The 19,582-nt window shown below is 37.9% G+C and overlaps 1 protein-coding gene across 5 annotated transcripts in view; it reads right to left on the bottom strand.

Moving 5' to 3' along the window:
• MARK1 (microtubule affinity regulating kinase 1) overlaps positions 1–19,582 on the bottom strand; it is a 138,954-nt gene that overhangs the window by 13,023 nt on the left and 106,349 nt on the right. For 4 of the 5 annotated variants that reach the window (XM_032136289.2, XM_032136290.2, XM_032136294.2 and 1 more), the window contains exons 10-13: positions 18,364–18,463; positions 17,185–17,297; positions 13,980–14,133; positions 13,483–13,676 (exon numbers count right to left, since the gene is read on the bottom strand). In XM_032136289.2, coding sequence (XP_031992180.1) covers positions 13,483–13,676; positions 13,980–14,133; positions 17,185–17,297; positions 18,364–18,463 — 561 coding nt within the window. The other variant, XM_032136296.2, reaches the window with a different exon arrangement.

Below are 19,582 nucleotides of genomic sequence, written 5' to 3'. Positions count from 1 at the left end.
GAGGGCAGATCGTTTGAGGCTAGGAGTTCAAGACCAGCCTAGGCAACATGGCGAAACCCCATCTCCACAAAAAATACAAAAAAATTAGCTGTGTGTGATGGCACACACCTGTAGTCCCAGCTACTCGAGAGGCTTAAGTGGGAGGATCACCTGAGCCCAAGAAGTTGAGAAGAATACAGTGAGCTGTGATTGCACTACTGCACTCCAGCCTGGGCAACAGAGCAAAATGCTGTCCCAAAAAACAAAACAAAACAAAACAAAAAGAATTGGTCGATGTTATTAAGGCAAAAAAAATTGATTCGATTATGCAGACGCATTATGAAACTAACTTAGACAAAAGTTCTCAAAAAACTAGAAATGTCATCCATATTTCATAGTTTGAAAGAAATTGTTTCACTACCTGCTTTCCCATTTAACATGTCATTAACATCTATCCACATCAAGTGATACTAAAGTTTTGTGGCTGTAGCCTATGCAACTGTACAGACATACCATATTTTATTTTAATCAATAAATTCCTAATTTTTGAACACTTAAATTATTTCCTACTTCACTCTTAGAAGCTACTAATATTTAATTCTGTAGAAATTAACTGGAAATTTGAAATCTAGAGGACAAATCTTAGAAATACGAAATAGGAAAAACACCCCGGGCAATTATTAAAACTGCACGGGATTACTGAAAAGCTGTAAAATCACCCCATGGGCACCAAATGTACCAATATAAAAATATTTGCTTTTGATAATCTCATAATTTTGGCCAATTGTCATATGAATAACTTAATTCCTTGTCAAATCATGCTACCATACATCTTCTAGAAGCCTCTAAAATGTTTCTGGCTATTCTCAATGACATTTCTTTCCTTTTCAAAGGCTGATGGTGAATGGGATCTCTCCTTCCAAGCTGTGCCTCTGAATTTGTGCTCCTCCCACCCTACCTCCCTTGCCTTGAGCCTTCAATGCCAGTGACATTCAGGTATGGCAACCATCAGTTGTATTTCCCCAAGGAAATTTAAGATACAACCATGCAAAAGTTATGGAAACACAGTGTCACTGCTTCCATTTGTCATACATTCATATAAAACTAACTTTTATAGCTGACCTTCCTAGTTCAAATAAAAAAGATCTAGTGATCACTAAGCAGGTAAGGTTCTTTCTGCTGAGGATTTGGGAACTAGGTGGAAAACTACCCTTGCAGACTCTTAAACTGTAGTTTGGTAACTTCCCCAATGTGGAAACCAACCATGTAAACAACTTTTTGGGGGTTCTTTCACAGTAAAGTGATATTTTATATAATTATACCATAAGTTTATATACAGTATTTTATACTTACTATAGCATTCTTAATCGTTTTGAGTCTTCCTAAAGGAAATCTCTTCTTCCCCTTATTTCATTTTTTTTAAATGCTGGGTTTTTTTTGTTTTTTTTTTTAGTTTTTTAATCTTATTTAAGTTCCAGGGTACATGTGCAGGATGTGCAGGTTTGTTACATAGGTAAATGTGTGCCATGGTGGGCTAAGTATTCAGCCCAGCATGCAATAGCTATTTTTCCTAATGCTCTCCCCCGACCTCCACTCTCCTCTGAAAGGCCCCAGTGTGTGTTGTTCCCCTCTCTGTGTCCATGTGTCCTTATTGTTCCGCTCCCACTTATAAGTGAGAACATGTGGTGTTTGGTTTTCTGTTCCTGCATTAGTTTGCTAAGGATAATGGCTTCTGGCTTCATCCATGTTCCTGCAAAGGACATGATCTCATTCCTTTTTATGGCTGCATAGTAGTCTGTGGTGTATATGTACCACATTTTCTTTACCCAGTCTCTCATTGATGGGCATTTGGGTTGATTCCATGTCTTTGCTATTGTTAATAGTGCTGCAATGAACATAAATGTGCATGAACCTTTATAACGGAATGATTTATATTCCTTTGGGTATATACCTAGTAATGGGATTGCTGGATCAAATGATATTTCCAGTTCTAAGTCTTTGAGGAATCACCACCCTGTCTTCCACAATGGTTGAACTAATTTACGTTCCCACCAACAGTGTAAAAGTGTTTCTCTGCAACCTCGCCAGCATCTGCTGTTTCTCAACTTTTTAATAATCACCATTCTGACTGGCATGAGATGATATCTCATTATGGTTTTAATTTGCATTTCTCTAATGATTAGTGATGTTGAGCTTTTTTTCATGTTTGTTGGCCACATGTATGTCTTCTTTTGAGAAATGTCTGTTTATGTCCTTTGCCCACTTTTCAATGGGGTTCTTTTTTTCTTGTAAATTTGCTTAAGTTTCTTGTAGATTCTGGATGTTAGGCCTTTGTCAGATGGATAGACTGCAAAAATTTTCTTCCATTCTGTAGGTTGTCTGTTCACTCTGATGACAGTTTATTTTGCTATGCAGAAGGTCTTTAGTTTAATTAGATCCCATTTGTCAATTTTTGCTTTTGTTGCAATTCCTTTTGGCAATTTCATCATACAATCTTTGCCCATGCCTATGTCCTAAGTGGTATTGCCTAGATTTTCTTCTAGGGTTTTTATAGTTGTGGATTTTACATTTAAGTCTTTACTCCATCTTGAGTTAATTTTTGTATAAGGTATAAGGAAAGGGTCCAATTTCAATTTTCTGCATATGGCTAGCTAGTTCTCCCAGCATCATTTGTTAAAATAGGGATTCCTTTCCCCATTGCTTGTTTTTGTAAAGTTTGTTGAAGATGAGATGGTTGTAGATGCACAGTTTTATTTCTGAGTTCTCTATTCTGTTCCATTGGTCTACGTGCCTGTTTTTGTACCAATACCATGCTGTTTTGGTTACTGTATGTAGCCTTGTAGTACAGTTTTAAGTCAGACAGTATGATACCTCTGGCTTTGTTCTTTTTGCTTAGGATTATCTTGGCTATACGAGCCTTTTTTTGGTTCCATATGAATTTTAAAATAGTTTTTTTCTAATTCTGTGAAGAATATCAATGGTAGTTTAATGGGAAAAGAATTGAATTTATAAGTTGCTTTGGCAGTATGGTCATTTTGACAATATTGATTCTTCCTATCCATGAACATGGAATGTTTTTCCATCTTCTTTGGTCCTCTTATTTTCTTGAGCAGTGGTTGTAGTTCTCCTTGAAGAGGTCCCTCACTTCCCTTGCTAGCTGTATTCCTAGGTATTTTATTTTCTTCGTGGCAATTGTAAATGGGATTTCATTCATGATTTGGCTCTCTGCTTGCCTGTTGTTGGTGTAAAGGAATGCCTGCGATTTCTGCACATTGATTTTGTATCCTGAGACTTTGCTATAGTTGCCTATCAGCTTAAGAAGCTTTTGGGTTGAGATAATAGGGTTTTCTAGATATAGGATCATGTCATCTGCAAACAAAGACAATTTGACTTCCTCTCTTCCTATCTAAATGCCCTTTATTTCTTTCTCTTGCCTGATTGCCCTAGCCAGAACTTCCAATACTATGTTGTATAAGAGTGGTGAGGGAAGGCATCCTTGTCTTGTGCCAGTTTTCAAGGGGGAATGCTTCCAGCTTTTGCCCATTCAGCATGATATTGGCTGTGGGTTTGTCATATATGCCTCTTACTATTTTTAAGGAACGCAAAATATGTTCCTTCAATACCTAGTTTATTGAGAATTTTTAACATGAAGGGATGTTGAATTTTATCGAAGGCCTTTTCTGTGTCTATTGAGATAATCATGTGGTTTTTGTCTTTAGTTCTGTTTATGTGACTAATTACATTTATTGATTCACGTATGTTGAACCAGCCTTGCATCCTGGGGATGACGCCAACTTGATCGCAGTGGATAAGCTTTTTGATGTGCTGCTGGATTCAGTTTGCCAGTATTTTATTGAGGATTTTTGCATCGATGTTTATCAGGGATATTGACCTGAAGTTTTCTTTTTTTGTTGTATCTCTGCTGGGTTTTGGTATCAGGATGATGTTGGCCTCATAGAATGAGTCAGGGAGGAGTCCCTCCTTTTCAATTGTTTGGAATAGTTTCAGAAGAAATTGTTTCAGCTCCTCTTTGCACCTCTATTAGAATTCAGCTGTAAATCTATCTGGTCCTGGGCTATTTTTGGTTGGTAGGTGATTTATTACTGCCTCAATTTAAGAACTTGTTATTGGTCTATTCAGGGATTCAAGCTATTCCTTTCAGTCTTGGGAGGGTGTGTGTGCCCAGAAATTTATCCATTTCTTCTAGATTTTCCAGTTTATTTGCATAGACGTGTTTTTAGTATTCTCTGATGGTTGTTTGTATTTCTGTGGGGTCAATGGTGGCATCCTCCTTATCATTTGATTGTGTTTATTTAAGTCTTCTCTCTTTTCTTCTTTATTAGTCTACCTAGTGGTCTATTTTATTTATATTTTCAAAAACCAGCCTCTGGATTATTGGTTTTTTGAAGAGTTTTTCATGTCTCTATCTCCTTCAGTTCTGCTGTGAGCTTGGTTATTTCTTGTCTGCTAGCTCAGGGGTTTGTTTGCTCTTAGTTCTCTAGTTCTTTTAGTTGTGATGTTAGGGTGTTGATTTGAGATCTTTCTAGCTTTTTGATGTGGTATTTAGTGCTATAAATTTCCCTCTTACCACTGCTTTAGCTGTGTCCCAGAAATTCTGGTACATTGCCTTTTTGGTCTCATTAGTTTCAAAGAATTTCTTAATTTCTGCCTTAATTTCATTATTTACCCAGAAGTCATTCAGGAGCAGGTCGTTCAGTTTCCATGTAATTGTGTGGTTTTGAGTGTGTTTCTTAATCTTGAGTTCTAATTTGACTGTGCTGTGGTCTGGGAGACTGTTATGATTTCAGTTCTTTTGCCTTTGCTGAGGAGTGTTTTACTTCCCATTATGTGATAAATTTTAGAGTAAATGCCATGTGGCACCAAGAAAAATGTATATTCTGTTGTTTTGGGGTAGAGAGTTCTGTAGATATTCATCAGATCCACTTGGTCCAGAGCTGAGTTCAAGTCCTGAGTATCTTGTTAATTTTCTGTCTCGATGATCTGTCTAATACTGACAGTGGGGTATTAAAGTCTTCCACTATCATTGTGTGTGTGTGGGGGGGGGGGGTCTAAGTCTCTTTGTAGGTCTTTAAGAACTTGTTTTATGAATCTGTGTCCTCCTATATTGGGTGCATGTATATTTAGGATAGTTAGCTCTTCATGTTGAAATGAACCTTTTACCATTATGTAATGCCCTTCTTTGTCTTTTTTGACCTTTGTTGGTTTAAAGTCTATTTTGTCAGAAACTAGGATTGCAACCCCTACTTTTTTCTGCTTTCCATTTGCTTGGTAAAGTTTCCTCCATCCCTTTATTTTGAGCCTACGTGTGTCTCTGCACACGAGATATGTCTCTTGAATATAGCAAACTGATGGATCTTGTCTTTACCCAGCTTGCCATTCTGTGTCTTTTAATTGGGGTATTCAGCCCATTTACATTTAAGGTTAATATTGTTATGTGTGAATTTGATCCTGTCATCATAATGCTGGGTGGCCAGTTTTGCAGACTTGTTAATGTAGTTGCTTCATAGTGTCATTGATCTGTGTACTTCGGTGTGTTTTTGTAATGGCTGGTAACAAATTTTCCTATCCATGTTTAGTACTTCCTTCAGGAGCTCTTGCAAGGCAGGCCTGGTGGTGGCAAAATCCCTCAGCATTTGCTTGTCTGAAAAGGATTTTACTTCTCCTTTATTTTTGAAGCTTAGTTTGACCGGATATGAAATTCTGGGTTGGAAATTCTTTTCTTTAAGAATGTTGAATATTGGCCCCCAATCTCTTTTGGCTTGCAGGGTTTACACTGAGCGGTCCACTGTTACTCTAATGGACTTCCCTTTGTAGGTGACCTGGCCTTTCTCTCTGGTTGCCCTTAACATTTTTCCTTCATTTTGACCTTGGAGAATCTGATGATTATGTGTCTTGAGGTTGATCTTGTGAAGTAACTTATTGGGGTTCTCCGTATTTTCTGAATCTGAATGTTGGCCTGTCTTGTAGATTGGGGAAGTTCTCCTGGATGATATCCTGAAGTGTGTTTTCCAACTTGGTTCCATTCTCCCTGTCTCTTTTAAGTACTCCAATCAGTCCTTTTACATAGTCCCACGTTTCTTGGAGGTTTTGTTCATTCATTTTCATCCTTTTTTCTCTAAACTTGACTGCCTGCCTCATTTCACCAAGACAGTCTTCAAACTGACAGTCTCTCTTCCACTTGGTCTATTCGGCTATTGCTACTTGTGTTTGCATCGTGCTGTGTTTTTTGGCTCCATCAGGTCATTAAGTTCCTCTCTAAACTGGTTTTTCTAGGTAACAACTCCTGTAATCTTTCATCACAGTTCTTAGCTTCTTTGCATTGGGTTTGAACATAATCCTTTAGCTCAGCAAAGTTCATTATTACCCACTTTCCAAAGCCTACTTCTGTCAGTTCATCCATCTCAGCTTCAGCCAGTTCTGTTCCCTTGCTGGAGAGGTGTTGCAATTATTTGGAGGAGAAGCAGCATTCTTCTTTAGGGATTTTTAGCATTTTCGCACTGGTTTTTCCTCATCTTCGTGGATTAATGTACCTTTGATCTTTGAGGCTGTTGACCTTTGGATGGGGTTTTTGTGGGGTCTTTTTTGATGTAGTTGTCGTTGCTTTCTGTTTGTTTTTCTTCTAACATTCAGGCCCCTCTTCTGCAGGTCTGCTGCAGTTTTCTGGGGGTCCACTCCAGACCCTGTTTGCCTGGGTATCACCAGTGGAGGCTGCAGAAGAGCAGACTGCTGTCTGCTCCTTTCTCTGGAAGCTTCATCCCAGAGGGGCAGCAACCTGATGCCAGCTGGAACTCTTCTGTATGAGTTGTCTGCTAACCCCAGTTGGGAGGTCTCACCCAGACAAAACACACAGTATCACGGACGTCCTTAAGGAAGCAGTCTGGCTGCCCCTTGGTGGAACTGGTACTCTGTGCTCGGGGAATCCCCCTCATCCTGAACGCCCAGACTCTTCAGAGTCAGCAGGTAGGACTGCTTAACCTGAGAACACAGCTGCCCCTCCCCCCATGTACTCTGTCTCAGGGAGATGAGAGTTCTGTCTGTAAGACCCTGGCTGGAGTTGCTGGGATTCCTGCAGGGAGGCCCTGCCTGGTGAGGAGGGATGGATCTGGGTCCCACCTAAAGAAGCAGTCTGGCCATGATCTGCCACAGCTGCTATGCTGTGCTGTGGGGAATACAGCTCAGTCCAAACCACGCAGCCTCCCTAACACTGGCAGGGGAAAATCACTGACTAGAGCTGCAGTAACGGTGGTTGCCCCCCACGCTGGGAACTTGGGTCATCTTAGGCAGACTCCAGGCTGCTGTGCTGGCCAGCAGGGATTCCAAGTCAGTGGTTCTTAGCTTGCGGGGATCCGTGGGAGTGGGACCCGCTGAGTGAGGCTGCCTGGCTCCCTGGCTTCAGACCCCTTTCCACGGGAGTGGACAGATCTCTTGTCTTTCTGGAGTTTCAGGAGCCACCAGATTATGTAAAAACTCCTGCAGCTCAGTACCTGTCCAAACGGTTGCTGACAGGGGCAGCTGCCATGGGTCTGCTCAGTTTTGTGCTTGGGACCCAAGCACCTGGTGGTGTAGGCTCATACGGAATCTCCTGATCCATGAGTTGCAAAAATCTGTGGGAAAAGTGTAGTGCCCCAGGCAGGCAGCACACTCCCTCACTGCCTCTCTTGGTTTGGGGAGGGAGGTCCCTTTGCCCAGTGCAGCTCCTGGGTGAATCACCCGCCCCCACCCCTGCCACTTTTCCTTGCTTTTCGTGGGTTACACCAACCACCTAGTCAGTTCTAATGAAAGAACCTGGGTACTTCAGTTGGAAGGGCAGACATCACTCGCCTTTCACATTTCTCTCGGTGGGAGCTGCAGACAGGCATTGTTTCTACTCAGCCATCTTTGGCCCTTCCTTCTTCCCCTTATTTTGTAAAAAAATTGATTAATATTTTTCTTAGAGTTCATGTATTAGTATGTTTGGGCTGCTATAAAAAATATCATAAACTGGCTGGCTTATAAACAACAGATATTTATTTCTCACAGTTCTAGAGGCTGTGAGATCAAGATTAAGGTGTGGAGATGTGAAGGCCTGCTTCCTAGATGGCCATCTTTTTGTTGTGATTTCACATGGTAGAAGGGTAGAACAAGTCTCTTGGTCCTCTTTTATAAGGGGACTAATCCCATTCGTGAGGGCCCTCATGACCTAATCACCTCCGAAAGGCCCCGCTTTCTAATACTATCACCTTTAGGGTTAGAATTTTAACACATGAATTTTGGCAGAGGGTGCGGGGGGCACTAAGATTCATACCATAGTGGTTTACATCATTTTATATTTTGTACTGCTCATACATGTGATAGATAATATGGAAAATACCTTTACAAGTTTGTTTTCTTGATTCAAAAACAGCACAACATATTTGTGTCTTCAAAACTCAACACTTAGCTCGCAAGTTTCTAGGCTAGTCAAGGGTTTTCCCTGAACTCCCACATATAATTTTTGGATGGGAATTTCTAGAAGGAAAATATTAAGTTTGTTTTTCCTGTACCTTACTTACAAATAGTAATACTCTGCTACAGTTTGAATGTGTCTCCTGAAGTTCCTGTGTTAGAAGCTTGATCCTCAATGCAAAAGTGTTGGGAGCTGTGGCTGATAAGAGGTGATTTGGCTCTGGTCTCACAAAGGAATTCTTGTGAAAGTGGGTTAGTTATCTTGGGAGTGGCTTTGTTATAAAAAGCATATTTGGCCCCCTCTTATTTTCTTGCATGTGCTCTCTTGATCTCACTTTATGCCATGGGGTGATGCAGCAAGAATGCCCTCACCAGAAGTTGGCATCTTGATATTGAACTACCCAGCCTCCAGAGCTGTGAGAAATAAATTTCTTTTCTTTACAAAGTATCCATTATGTGGTATTCTGTTATAGCAACACAAAATGAACTAAGAGAGACTCCTTTCATTTCTAGTCTGTGATGGCTGTGGGTGATGAACAATAAAACAGATGACTCAGATAACTAACCAGAACATTTATCCAACCATTATTCTATTTAACTATTTAACTCAAAACTCTCCCCATGCTGTCTATCAACTGGCCAGTTTTAAAGATCATCTGCCAGTATCATCCTTCAGTCAAGATACTAAACTAATATTAAATAATACTGTCAATAGAATCATAAGCAAGAGCTTTTACTATTGACTAAGACAATTCTGATTTTATAAACATTAAATGTACTATGATTTTATAAACATTAAATGTACTATCACCTATTAATTACCTATGGATGTTATGGGCACTATTTCTTTTTCCATCAGAAAGGAAGGGACCATTTCATGCCATTTGAATGGATTTAATATTTTCCATTATATTCTGACACTGGTAAAAATGTTCATTTGTTCAGGCAGTTATTTTGCACTATTACAGGGCTTGAATTGTAAATGCTCAAGTACTTTCTAAAAATTACCTCAAAGAAAAGGTATTAAAGCTGCGTATTTTGGCTTTAAAGCAGTGATTAGCAAACTTTTTCTGTAAGGCGTCATATAGTCAACATTTTAGGTTTTGTGGGCCACACCATCAATGTCACCAATAGACAAGAAAATGCAAATTGAAAACAAATGGATACCTATTTTTTCTTTTTGCCCTTCAGATTGCCAAAAATGTTAAAGATTGATAATATCCTGTTGATGAGTTTGTGGAGAAATAACTACTCTCTAAATTATCCCAACCATTTGGAAAATTACTTTGGTAGCATTTATTAAAAATTTAAATGTATATATTCCAATGATATACACATAGTCAAGTACACTAAGACACATCACAGCTGAGGTTTTAGGTGAGGTGAGCGGGAGTGGGGATGGGGCTGCACAGACCAAGGGTGACTGTGTCATGGACTGAGGAGCATGAGGAGCCTGCCTCTTTGCGGCTGAGGTTAAAAAGAAGTGTTGTCACACAGATCCAGAGATGGAACTTTTGAGAATGCCTCTAATAGAAGTATGCCAATAACATAAATGTATAAGGATGTGCACTCTGGAGAATGAAAAACTCTGAACACTTCACCAAAAGAAAGGTTGAATAAATTATGATATATCTATCTGTTAATACCAATGAAATAATATGCATCTATTAAAAAGATCTTGATGTTCTGATCTAGAAGGACCCTCAACTATTATAAGTGAAAAAAATTAAAATGGTACATAGTATGATCTCATTTTTATAAAAAAGTAAAATAAAATGCTCTATGTACATATACAGTCACTTATTTATTTTTATTTTTATTTTTTTGACAGGGTCTCTCACTCTTGTCACCCAGGCTGGAGCACAGTGGTACAACCATAGCTCATAGCTCATTGCAGCCTCAAACTCCAGGGCTCAAGTCATCTTCCCTCCTCAGCCTTCCAAGTAGCTGGAACTACAGGCATGCACTACTACACCAGGCTAATTTTAAAATAGTTTGTAGAAATCAAGTCGCACTAGGTTGCCCAGGCTGGTCTCAAACTCCTGGCCTCAAGCAAGCCTTCCTCCATGGCCTACCAAAGTACTGGGATTATAGTCATGAGCCATTGCACCTCGCCTATGTTTTCCTTAATGAAGGAAAACCTGTAGAAGAATTCATCCTAAGTGATTAGCACTAGTTATATCAGGAGTTCAGACTAAAAGGAAATGGATAGGAAAGAAGAGATGATTAACTTTACTTTAGAAACTCCTGAAGTGCTAAAATTAAACAAAATATATTACTTTGGTTTCTCAAACTACCAAAATTAAAACAGTAAATAACAATATATTATAGTATTATGTGGCTAAGAACAGAACTTCTCTATCAAAATCTTTTGGCTTATGTTTTTTAAAAAAATGATAAGTGTGGCATAATTAATTTGAATTTAAACTAATTCCTTAATTTTTATGCCTTCTTTAATAAATATGCTTTGAATACACACTATATGCTTCAGCACTAATGACTCTGAGAAAGCTACTATGTCAATATATAACAGATTATAAATTTGGGGAGATAAGGTTTACATGGGAAAACAACAGTGAATGAAACAAGACAGCGTATAAACAGTTAAGCGCTAAATGACAGGATAAGCAATTGAAAACGCTGATGGGTTTTGGAGCATTCGGCCATAAAAGATTCTGTCCAGGAGACAAGACTTGAAATGATCTATGGAAATGGAATTTTCATAATGTAAGGGGAATGTTTAGGCAAGGGCACTACATAAAGACAGGCATGGACATAAACAAAGCTGAGTATGTTCATAGGAAAATAAGACTCAGTTCAGTCAAATGACAGGTTAATATTAAATGGTAGAAAGCACGGGACCAATTATTTCTTTCTGCTATGTGGGGTGATTACACTGGAAGCTGTCCTCTAAGGCAAATAGTGGTTTCTCTAGCAAAAAAAAAAAAAAAAATTGAAGCCCCATTATAGTTCAATCATTTCTAAACAGATCAGGTAGAAGCTAAGTGGTTTTATCCATCAATTCTTGAAGTCGTTATGCACATCTGTTCCACAGACTAAACGGTGATAATCTAATCATACCATACATACATATTCAAATATACATAACCATATTCAAAAGAGGTAAGGCTCCAGTGGACTACATAAAATAATGGGTATTAGGGAGTTGAAGCCACTTGGAATTTTGGACATTTTGGTATCTTATCTTGCATTTGCTATTTAAAGTAATTTTTTTCTCTCCTGTCCACAGGCTAAGGTTTTTTTTTTTCCTTCTGTTGGTTTAAAGGTTTTAATTCTTTGTTCTTACATTGTTCACCCTTAAGTTCCTGAACTCATGTTTGCTGCTTACTGCTAATGATTTCTTTCTTTCTTTTTCTTTTTTTTTTTTTTTTGAGGGGGTTTTTCTCTTGTTGCCCAGGCTGCAGTGCAATGGCACAATCTTGGCTCACTGCAACCTCTGCCTCCCAGGTTCCAGAGATTCTCCTGCCTCAGCCTCCCAAGTAGCTGGGATCACAGGTGTGCACCACCATGCCCAGCTAATTATATATTTTTAGTAGAGACAGGGTTTTATCATGTTAGCCAGGCTGGTCTCAAACCCCTGACCTCAAGTGATCCAGTCACCTCATCCTCCCAAAGTGCTGGGATTACATGTGTGAGCCACTGCGCCCAGCCTCTTACTGCTAATGATTTCTTAAACTTACTCCTATCATCTGCCTAACAAGGCATGTGTTTGTTTATATTTCTTTAATCTCCACCTCTATCCTTATGCCCTGGATACTATCCAGAGTTTTGATCCTGAATTTCCATTATTTTCCTCTTTTTGCTTATGTTACTACATACAATACTTTAGTAAGTTGATCACTTTCAACTCCTATATATTTTACAGCAACAGTCTAGATTCATTTCTCTTCCTGTAAGAATACTTCCTCCAACTAAGGTTTTTTCAAATGGTCACTGTGTAGTCAAACAGTTGAGACATTTTATGCCAAAGAATGTGGTTTTTGTACCTTCATATTTAAATGACAACATGGCTAGATAAAATTTCTAGGCTCAATGAGCTTTTCTTTCAATACTTTAAAAATATTTTTCCCTTTATCTTACTGTGTCCATGTTGCTATTGATAAACCTAAGGTCAGTCTGAATCTCTGGATCTTGTTCCTTTTTTTTTTTTTTTGAAACGGAGTCTCGCTGTGTTGCCCAGACTGGAGTGCAGTGGCGCGATCTCAGCTCGCTGCAAGCTCCACCTCCCGGATTCAAGCTATTCTCCTGCCTCAGCCTCCTGAGTAGCTGGGACTACACAATCTTGTTCCTTTTAAGGTCATCTGCGCTCTGACTCTGGAATCTTTAAAATATTCTTTATCTTGTTTTTGGTATCTATAAATTCCACTTTAAGAGTCCAGGAATAGGTTTTCTTTCTGGCTTCTATTTGCCATTCTGGGTCTTTTCAAAATGAAATCTTCCCTCTTTATTTTTTGTTATTATTTCTTTAACTATTTTTCCTCCTTCGTTTTGCTCCCTTTCCCTTCAAAACACCTATTATCTGAATGTTACCAACTCTATTTCTACATTTCATATATCTTAGTTTTCTTTTATATTTTCTATCTCTATTCTTTCCTGCTGCCTTATGGGAGAGCATCTCAAACCCTCTTCTAGTTCCCATTATATAATTTCTATAGTTTGCTGTTTTAAGTGAATAATGTGAGGCAACTTTATAAATTAATTATTTAACTGAGTCTGCCTTCATTAAACAGCTTATTTGTAAATAAAAATGAAATGTGCTGATATAATATTAAATAAACATTATAAAAAGGAAAATGAAGCAGGAAAGTTTAATGTACCATTCTGTGTTGAGGTTAAGTGTTACACATGCAAAAAAGAATTCTTTTTTGTTGTTTTTAACTTGCATTTATGAGAAGTGTGGTCCCTTTTGCATGTTCTTTAAATTATAATTCCCTTTAAAATTTTCAATCATTTAAAAAAATGAAAGATAAAAATTTTACATATAACCCTAAAACAAGTTATTACAATAAATTGCAATATACCAGAGTATTTACTCACACTTGGAATAGTTGAAGATTTTTTCCTCTCTGGCCCTACAAGAGGGCTTGCAGTCATCTCGCTTTTTGATCCAACTGTTGTGCTGCCAAGTTTTCGAGCCACATCTTTGTCCCACTCCTCTTTCTGTTCACTTTCCACGCTGTTAGCCTGAGGTCTTTTGGTGTATGATACAGCAGGAGGAATGGATGGACCAGCTATAATTTTTTAAAAAATACCATAATGAGCTGAAAAACAACTGATCTATTTTCTGCTTACAAACAAAAACTCTGTATTAAAATTATCCATATTTGCATGCTTTAAACTCTGAACGAAGATTAAATTTTGATTTCAAAAATCAGGTCAGTCCCTGCAAAAGGGATTATATTTATAATTCAGTAATATAAGTCTGTGAGAACTAGATAACACAGGCACATAGAGACGTGAATGTACAATGCTTTAAAAACCCAAGTTTGGATAGAACCCGTGTGTTGTTTCACTTATTTGACTTTTTCCCCTACCATGATCACTGAAACGCCGCTGCTTCTGATTTGCTGAGATACTTCTCTGGACCTTCAGGTGAGCAGGGGACTGAAGAGTGCTGTTGTTTAAGTCACTACTGGGCCGGGACCTCTGACACAAGTTTCCACTGGATAACGATTCACCACCTTCAAACTGTAAGAAGAAAAACCACAAGGATTTTAAAGCAAAAAAAAAAAAAAAAAAAAAAGTCTGCACAAACACTGCACTCTTGATTTTCTAAATGATTTAAAGCTATATAAGAAGTAATCCAAACTGAAAAAACTGTAGTATTGGGCCTAGAACTTTAAGTTGGCTAGCAGGAAAAGGGATGAACTTGATAGAATATGCTTTAGTGACTACTCATAATCTTCTATTATCTTGTACAAATCCTTAGTTTAGTCAAAATACCAAATAACAGCTACCAATTATTGAATGGGTTATTATAGACTAGGCACTGTGCTAAGCTCTTTCTATATGTTACTTTATTTAACCATCACAACAAACCTATGATGTATTAACCTACACTTTATAGATGGAAAAACTGAGGTTAAAAAAGTTAAGGGGCATCACTGAGATTCAAACTTACAATAAAATCTAAAATTTTAAATATACACACATGTATGTATGCATATAAACATACATATAGATTTGTTTGTTTTGTTTCCTCCACATTTGCAAAAAAGGAAATCTGGTTTACTGTTTCTGATCAGGAAATTATATCTATTTAGAACTCAGCATGGTAAACTGCGGGTTGACACACTATCCCTCTCTCTGTAACATACAAGTTGTTTGCTGCCAGGAAACTTTTGATGAAATCACTGGCATCCCAATAGGAAATCTAAATTCTTATATAGATAATACTAATGATAAATCGCAGAGTAATACTGATGATAATAAACAGCTAATGCAGAGCACATAATAATCCACTAGAAACTGTTCCGAGTTTTTAAGCACATAATATCAACTAGAAACTGTTCTGAGTTTATAAGTACTCATTCATTTAACACTTTCAATGATCCTAAAAGATAAGCACATTATTGCCCTCATTTTATAGATAAGAAAACTGAGGCACAGAAATTAATTGCCTTAGTTGCATAGTTAGTGGTTGTGCTGGGGTAGGGCAGGGGTGGAGGTGCTTAGATCCAGTGAAGCTGGCCCCAAAGTTCAGGCTCTTACTACCTACCAGTAGCCTCATTCGTTTATATTTGATACAGTTCATACTTCATTTAAATTCATGCATGGTATGGTTATATACTTATAAAATTAGTGCTTCTTTTATATTTAAATTAATAGGAAAATTAAAGACTTCAGGAATGTACTTTAAAATCTAAGTAGAAACAGTTCAAAGCCTTTAGAAATAACCATTTGTAGTATTTCCCACTTAAAATTCTCTTGACTTGGCTTCTTTGACACCACATCTCTAGCTATTAATGTCTCCACTAAAGATTCTATTCCATTATAATAGTACCTACCTGGTAGGTTCACTGGGAGGATTAGATTAATTAATATTTGTAAAGTCCTTAGAACAGTTCCTGGCACACTACTGTATGCAATGTGTTCCCCTCTAATGAAGACTCCAAATCTTATTAATTATTCAAATCTCTCCCCCTAATTCAGATCTTTATATCCAAATGCCTAATAGACAGCTCCATCCAACAGGAATCCCAAATTCAACCATCTCAAATTGAACTTCCCCTCTTCCCCCTGAAATCTGTACCTTTCCTGTCTTGGCAAATGTGCTTACACAGTCATCCACATTGGAAATCTCATGGGCTCTTATCTCTTATTTACAACTGGTCCCCAAGTACTGCTGTTAATTCTACTTCTTACATGTCACACAGACCTGCCTTGGTGGGTCTGACCTTAGCCTGTTGTAGGTACATGTCCATCTATATGCTCCCAGAGTATGCTGTGCATCCCCAAAATCAGAACACATACTGTACCATACGATTAACTGCTCACCTCGCCTCTAGACTAAGGGCTCCTTGAGAGCAGAGACTTTCTCGTCTTTCTATTCACAGTACCCAGCATCGTTTCTGGTACAATAAAGGTTCAATATATGTCAGCTGGAATGCACTGCTCCATTAACAGTTACTATGGAATTATAGATAATTTCAGCTTTTTGTCTCTAAAATACCTCCCACAGATGTCTAACTTCCAATAAATTGTTAATGCTCTGTGATCTGTTCTTGACTCTCGATGTATAGCCTTTATATTTGTTTTCCTAAAGAATCATTTGCTTTTATGCTTCATGATATGGTTTGGATGCTCTGTCCCCTCCACATCTCATGTTGAAGTGTGACCTCCAATGTTGGAGTGGGCCTAGAGGGAGGTATTTGAGTCAGGAAGGTGGACCCTTCATGAATGGCCTGGTGCTGTCCTTGTGGTAACAAGTTCTCCCTCTACGGGTTCACGCTAGATCTGGTTATTTAAAAGAGTGGCACCTCCCCCACCTCTCACCTGCTCCCTCTTGCCATGTGACATGCTGGCTCCCCCTCACCTTCCATCATGTCTGTAAGCTTCCTGAGGCCCTTACCAGAAGCAGATGCCAACATTATGCTTTGTGTACAGCCTGCAGTACTGTGAGTCAAATAAACTTCTTTTCTTTATAAATTACCCAGTCTCAGGTACTTCTTTATAGCAATGCAAAACTGACTAACATAGTTCACCATTTGTATACAGTTATTTCCTGAATCTATCTCCTTATGATAGTTCTCCTGGCCTTGAGAATTCCCAATTGAAAGCATCAGTCACTTGACACTTTATAAGGCAAAATGTCATCAAATAACCTTTCCTGGAGTTACCTCTTTTAAAAATCCTTTAAGACATACATTTATTTTAAATGCTATCACTTCCTCATGTTTCACTCACTGTCTTTTCTGCACACCTGGTATAACCATATTACCTTTGGTGGGACTGTTACATTTGGATGCACAAGCTGTGGGGGAGGCCATTCTCAAAGGCCAGGCTGTGAATGGTGGCTCTTGGAGCTAAGAAAGACAGTAGGCCTATTCTTTCATAAAATCTCTCTTGGTACCCAGAAATAAAACCAGTTCATAATTTAACATCTTCATTTTTGAATTCCAATAAATAAGAATGTTAGGGTAGGATCTTTATATTATTTTTGATTCCACAAAGAATATGTTCACTAATATATTAGCTCAAGAAATAATTCACAGTAATGTGAAAAGGTGAAAAACTTACTTCAGGTGGTTTTCTACCTAGAAGAATATAAGTAGCCATAACTTCATCATACTTCTGATTTATTAAGGCATCATTTATTTCATCTCGTGCAAAGCCCATGGTGACCATAATGTCTAGAAATTTAAAAAAGAGACATTTTCCGAAAATGGTTTTATTTTCGTAAACAAATCAACAAAAACGGGCAAGTTTGCCACCTTTGAATATGAAAACTTAGTCATGAAAATTTAAAGTGTAGTTTTAAAAACTTCTGGACTATTAACCTACGGGTACCATATGTTCACAGATATTGTACAATGATAATTTTACATGCAGGAATTACCTACATCATGGTTAATATACTAACGGGCCCACTTAATTTCTCATTGCCTAATACATTCCTGAGCTAACTTTCTTTGTCCAATCTAAGACCATGTCAGTCTTTGTTACACACAAAATTCTCTATCTTTCTCTCAACTCATCCTCAGCTACTAGTGAAGTGGTTTCTTTCATCTCTTAACAATTTCTGCTTTCTGATTTGCAGTAGGTTGACTCTTCTTTGGAAGATTTGAATTTCCATGGTTTTTCTGATCAGGTTCCTAACACTCTAAAATGCTCTCCCCTGCCACTCTGCCCTCAAGCCAGATAGGAACACAGTTGAGATGACTCAGTTGAGACTAAATGAGGGCTTTGGGAAGGGATTGTGAAATGAAGAGAACAAGTTAGAAGGAGAGCTCTGGCTGGGTATGGGCAGTAGCAGGATGAGTGAGGAGGGAGAATAAACATTGCTAAGACAGTGGAAAAAGAAAGGGAGAGCCAAAGTGTTCAACTCTTAATTCGGTGCCTCTACATCTTTGGTTAAAATACATGCTATGTTCGCTGATACTTATCAGTCTGATCAGTGCTGATAGTTACATCAGCCATTCCTCCTGCTGGGCATCACTGAAAGGAAAGAATTCAATTTATTTACATTAAGTTTTATATCACTGTTGTCAAACATTGAATTAGACCATAATATATATGAGAACAAATTAGGGAACTTGAAATGTGTAATTTTCAGTGTATTATCATTAAAATGATAATACAAGTATTTTTCAAATAAAAATTGCTTCCTATTTATACTTTTAAACACTATTTTGGCACACTAAAGGACTCTTACTTGTTGCCTAGGGACAGCACTTCTTACCATGTTTAAATACTTACCTATTCTTTTTGCGTCATTGAAATCTGGATCAGGCTCAGCATATGGCTTTAGTTCTTCTTCTTCATGACCAACATTCATCCATCGATCTTTCATTATTTGCTAGGAAATAAACTCTACATTATGTGTGGTCAATCAGAACATTCAGCCACTTATTATAGCTCTATTTTAGCAAATGTAAAATTACTAGTTCACTCAACAAGTTTCAAGTGACATTTCTAGTTTGATTAGTGGGCCAAAAAGAGATGTAAGACTTTGGGACACACACAACGACTATGACTATCTTCCTACACACTCACCAAATGCATTGATTCAAAATAGCATGCCTCTTTTATTCCTTCAAAGGGAATATTTTCAAATTTGGATATTTTAACATAAGAACTTACTTCTTATAAAGCAGATTTTAACTTCTGCTTTAGATTTTTACATTTAAGATTAATATAGAGATTATAATTTTTTCCTGGTTTATGCCAAATATACGCCTTATTTTAAAATCATCATTTACTTTAGTAATGATGTAGTAATATTAGTAAAGAAGAGGTCATGGGGAATGAAAATCACGGTTAGCAGTAACGCTGTCAATAAAGATAGCTAAGATAATGTGGGAAGGGAAGGCAGTCAAAATTTAAGTCTAGAGTTAGGAATTAGGTAAGAATCAAGCTGGGGTTGATGTGAATTACCAGAGTCAGATGAAGCTAAGGTTGTGAAATAACAGACAGTCCTGGGCTGTTAAAAGGCAACCTTGTGGGGGCCAGCTAGAGAATGGGAAAAATATTTGCAAAACATATACTGGATAAGGAGTAAATATTCAGAATATGCAAAGAATGCCTGCAACTCAATAACATCAAAACAAATAATCTGAATAAAAAATGGGCAAAGTAATTAATAGATATTTCTCCAAAAAAGATACGTAAGTGGCCAACAAGCATGCTTGCTGTGTGAAAAGATGCTCAACATCACTAGTCAACAGGGAACTCAAAACCATAGTGAGCTATTACCTTATACTCATTAGGATGGCCACTATACTCATTAGGATGGCCACTCATTAGGATGGCCGCTATCAAAAAAACAGGAAGCAAGTGTTGGTGAGCATGTGGAGAAATTGAAACCCCTGTGAACTGCTGGCAGGAATGTAAAATGGTGCAGCTGCTATGGAAAATAGTATAGAGGTTCCTCAAAAAATTAAAAATAGAACTACCATATGATCCAGTAATCCCACTT

The sequence above is a fragment of the Hylobates moloch genome, unplaced genomic scaffold (assembly GCF_009828535.3).
Source record: "Hylobates moloch isolate HMO894 unplaced genomic scaffold, HMol_V3 SCAFFOLD_18, whole genome shotgun sequence".
Taxonomy (NCBI): Eukaryota; Metazoa; Chordata; class Mammalia; order Primates; family Hylobatidae; genus Hylobates; species Hylobates moloch.
The sequence above is the reverse complement of the archived record's forward strand: the minus strand, read 5'-3'. Positions and strand labels throughout refer to the sequence as shown.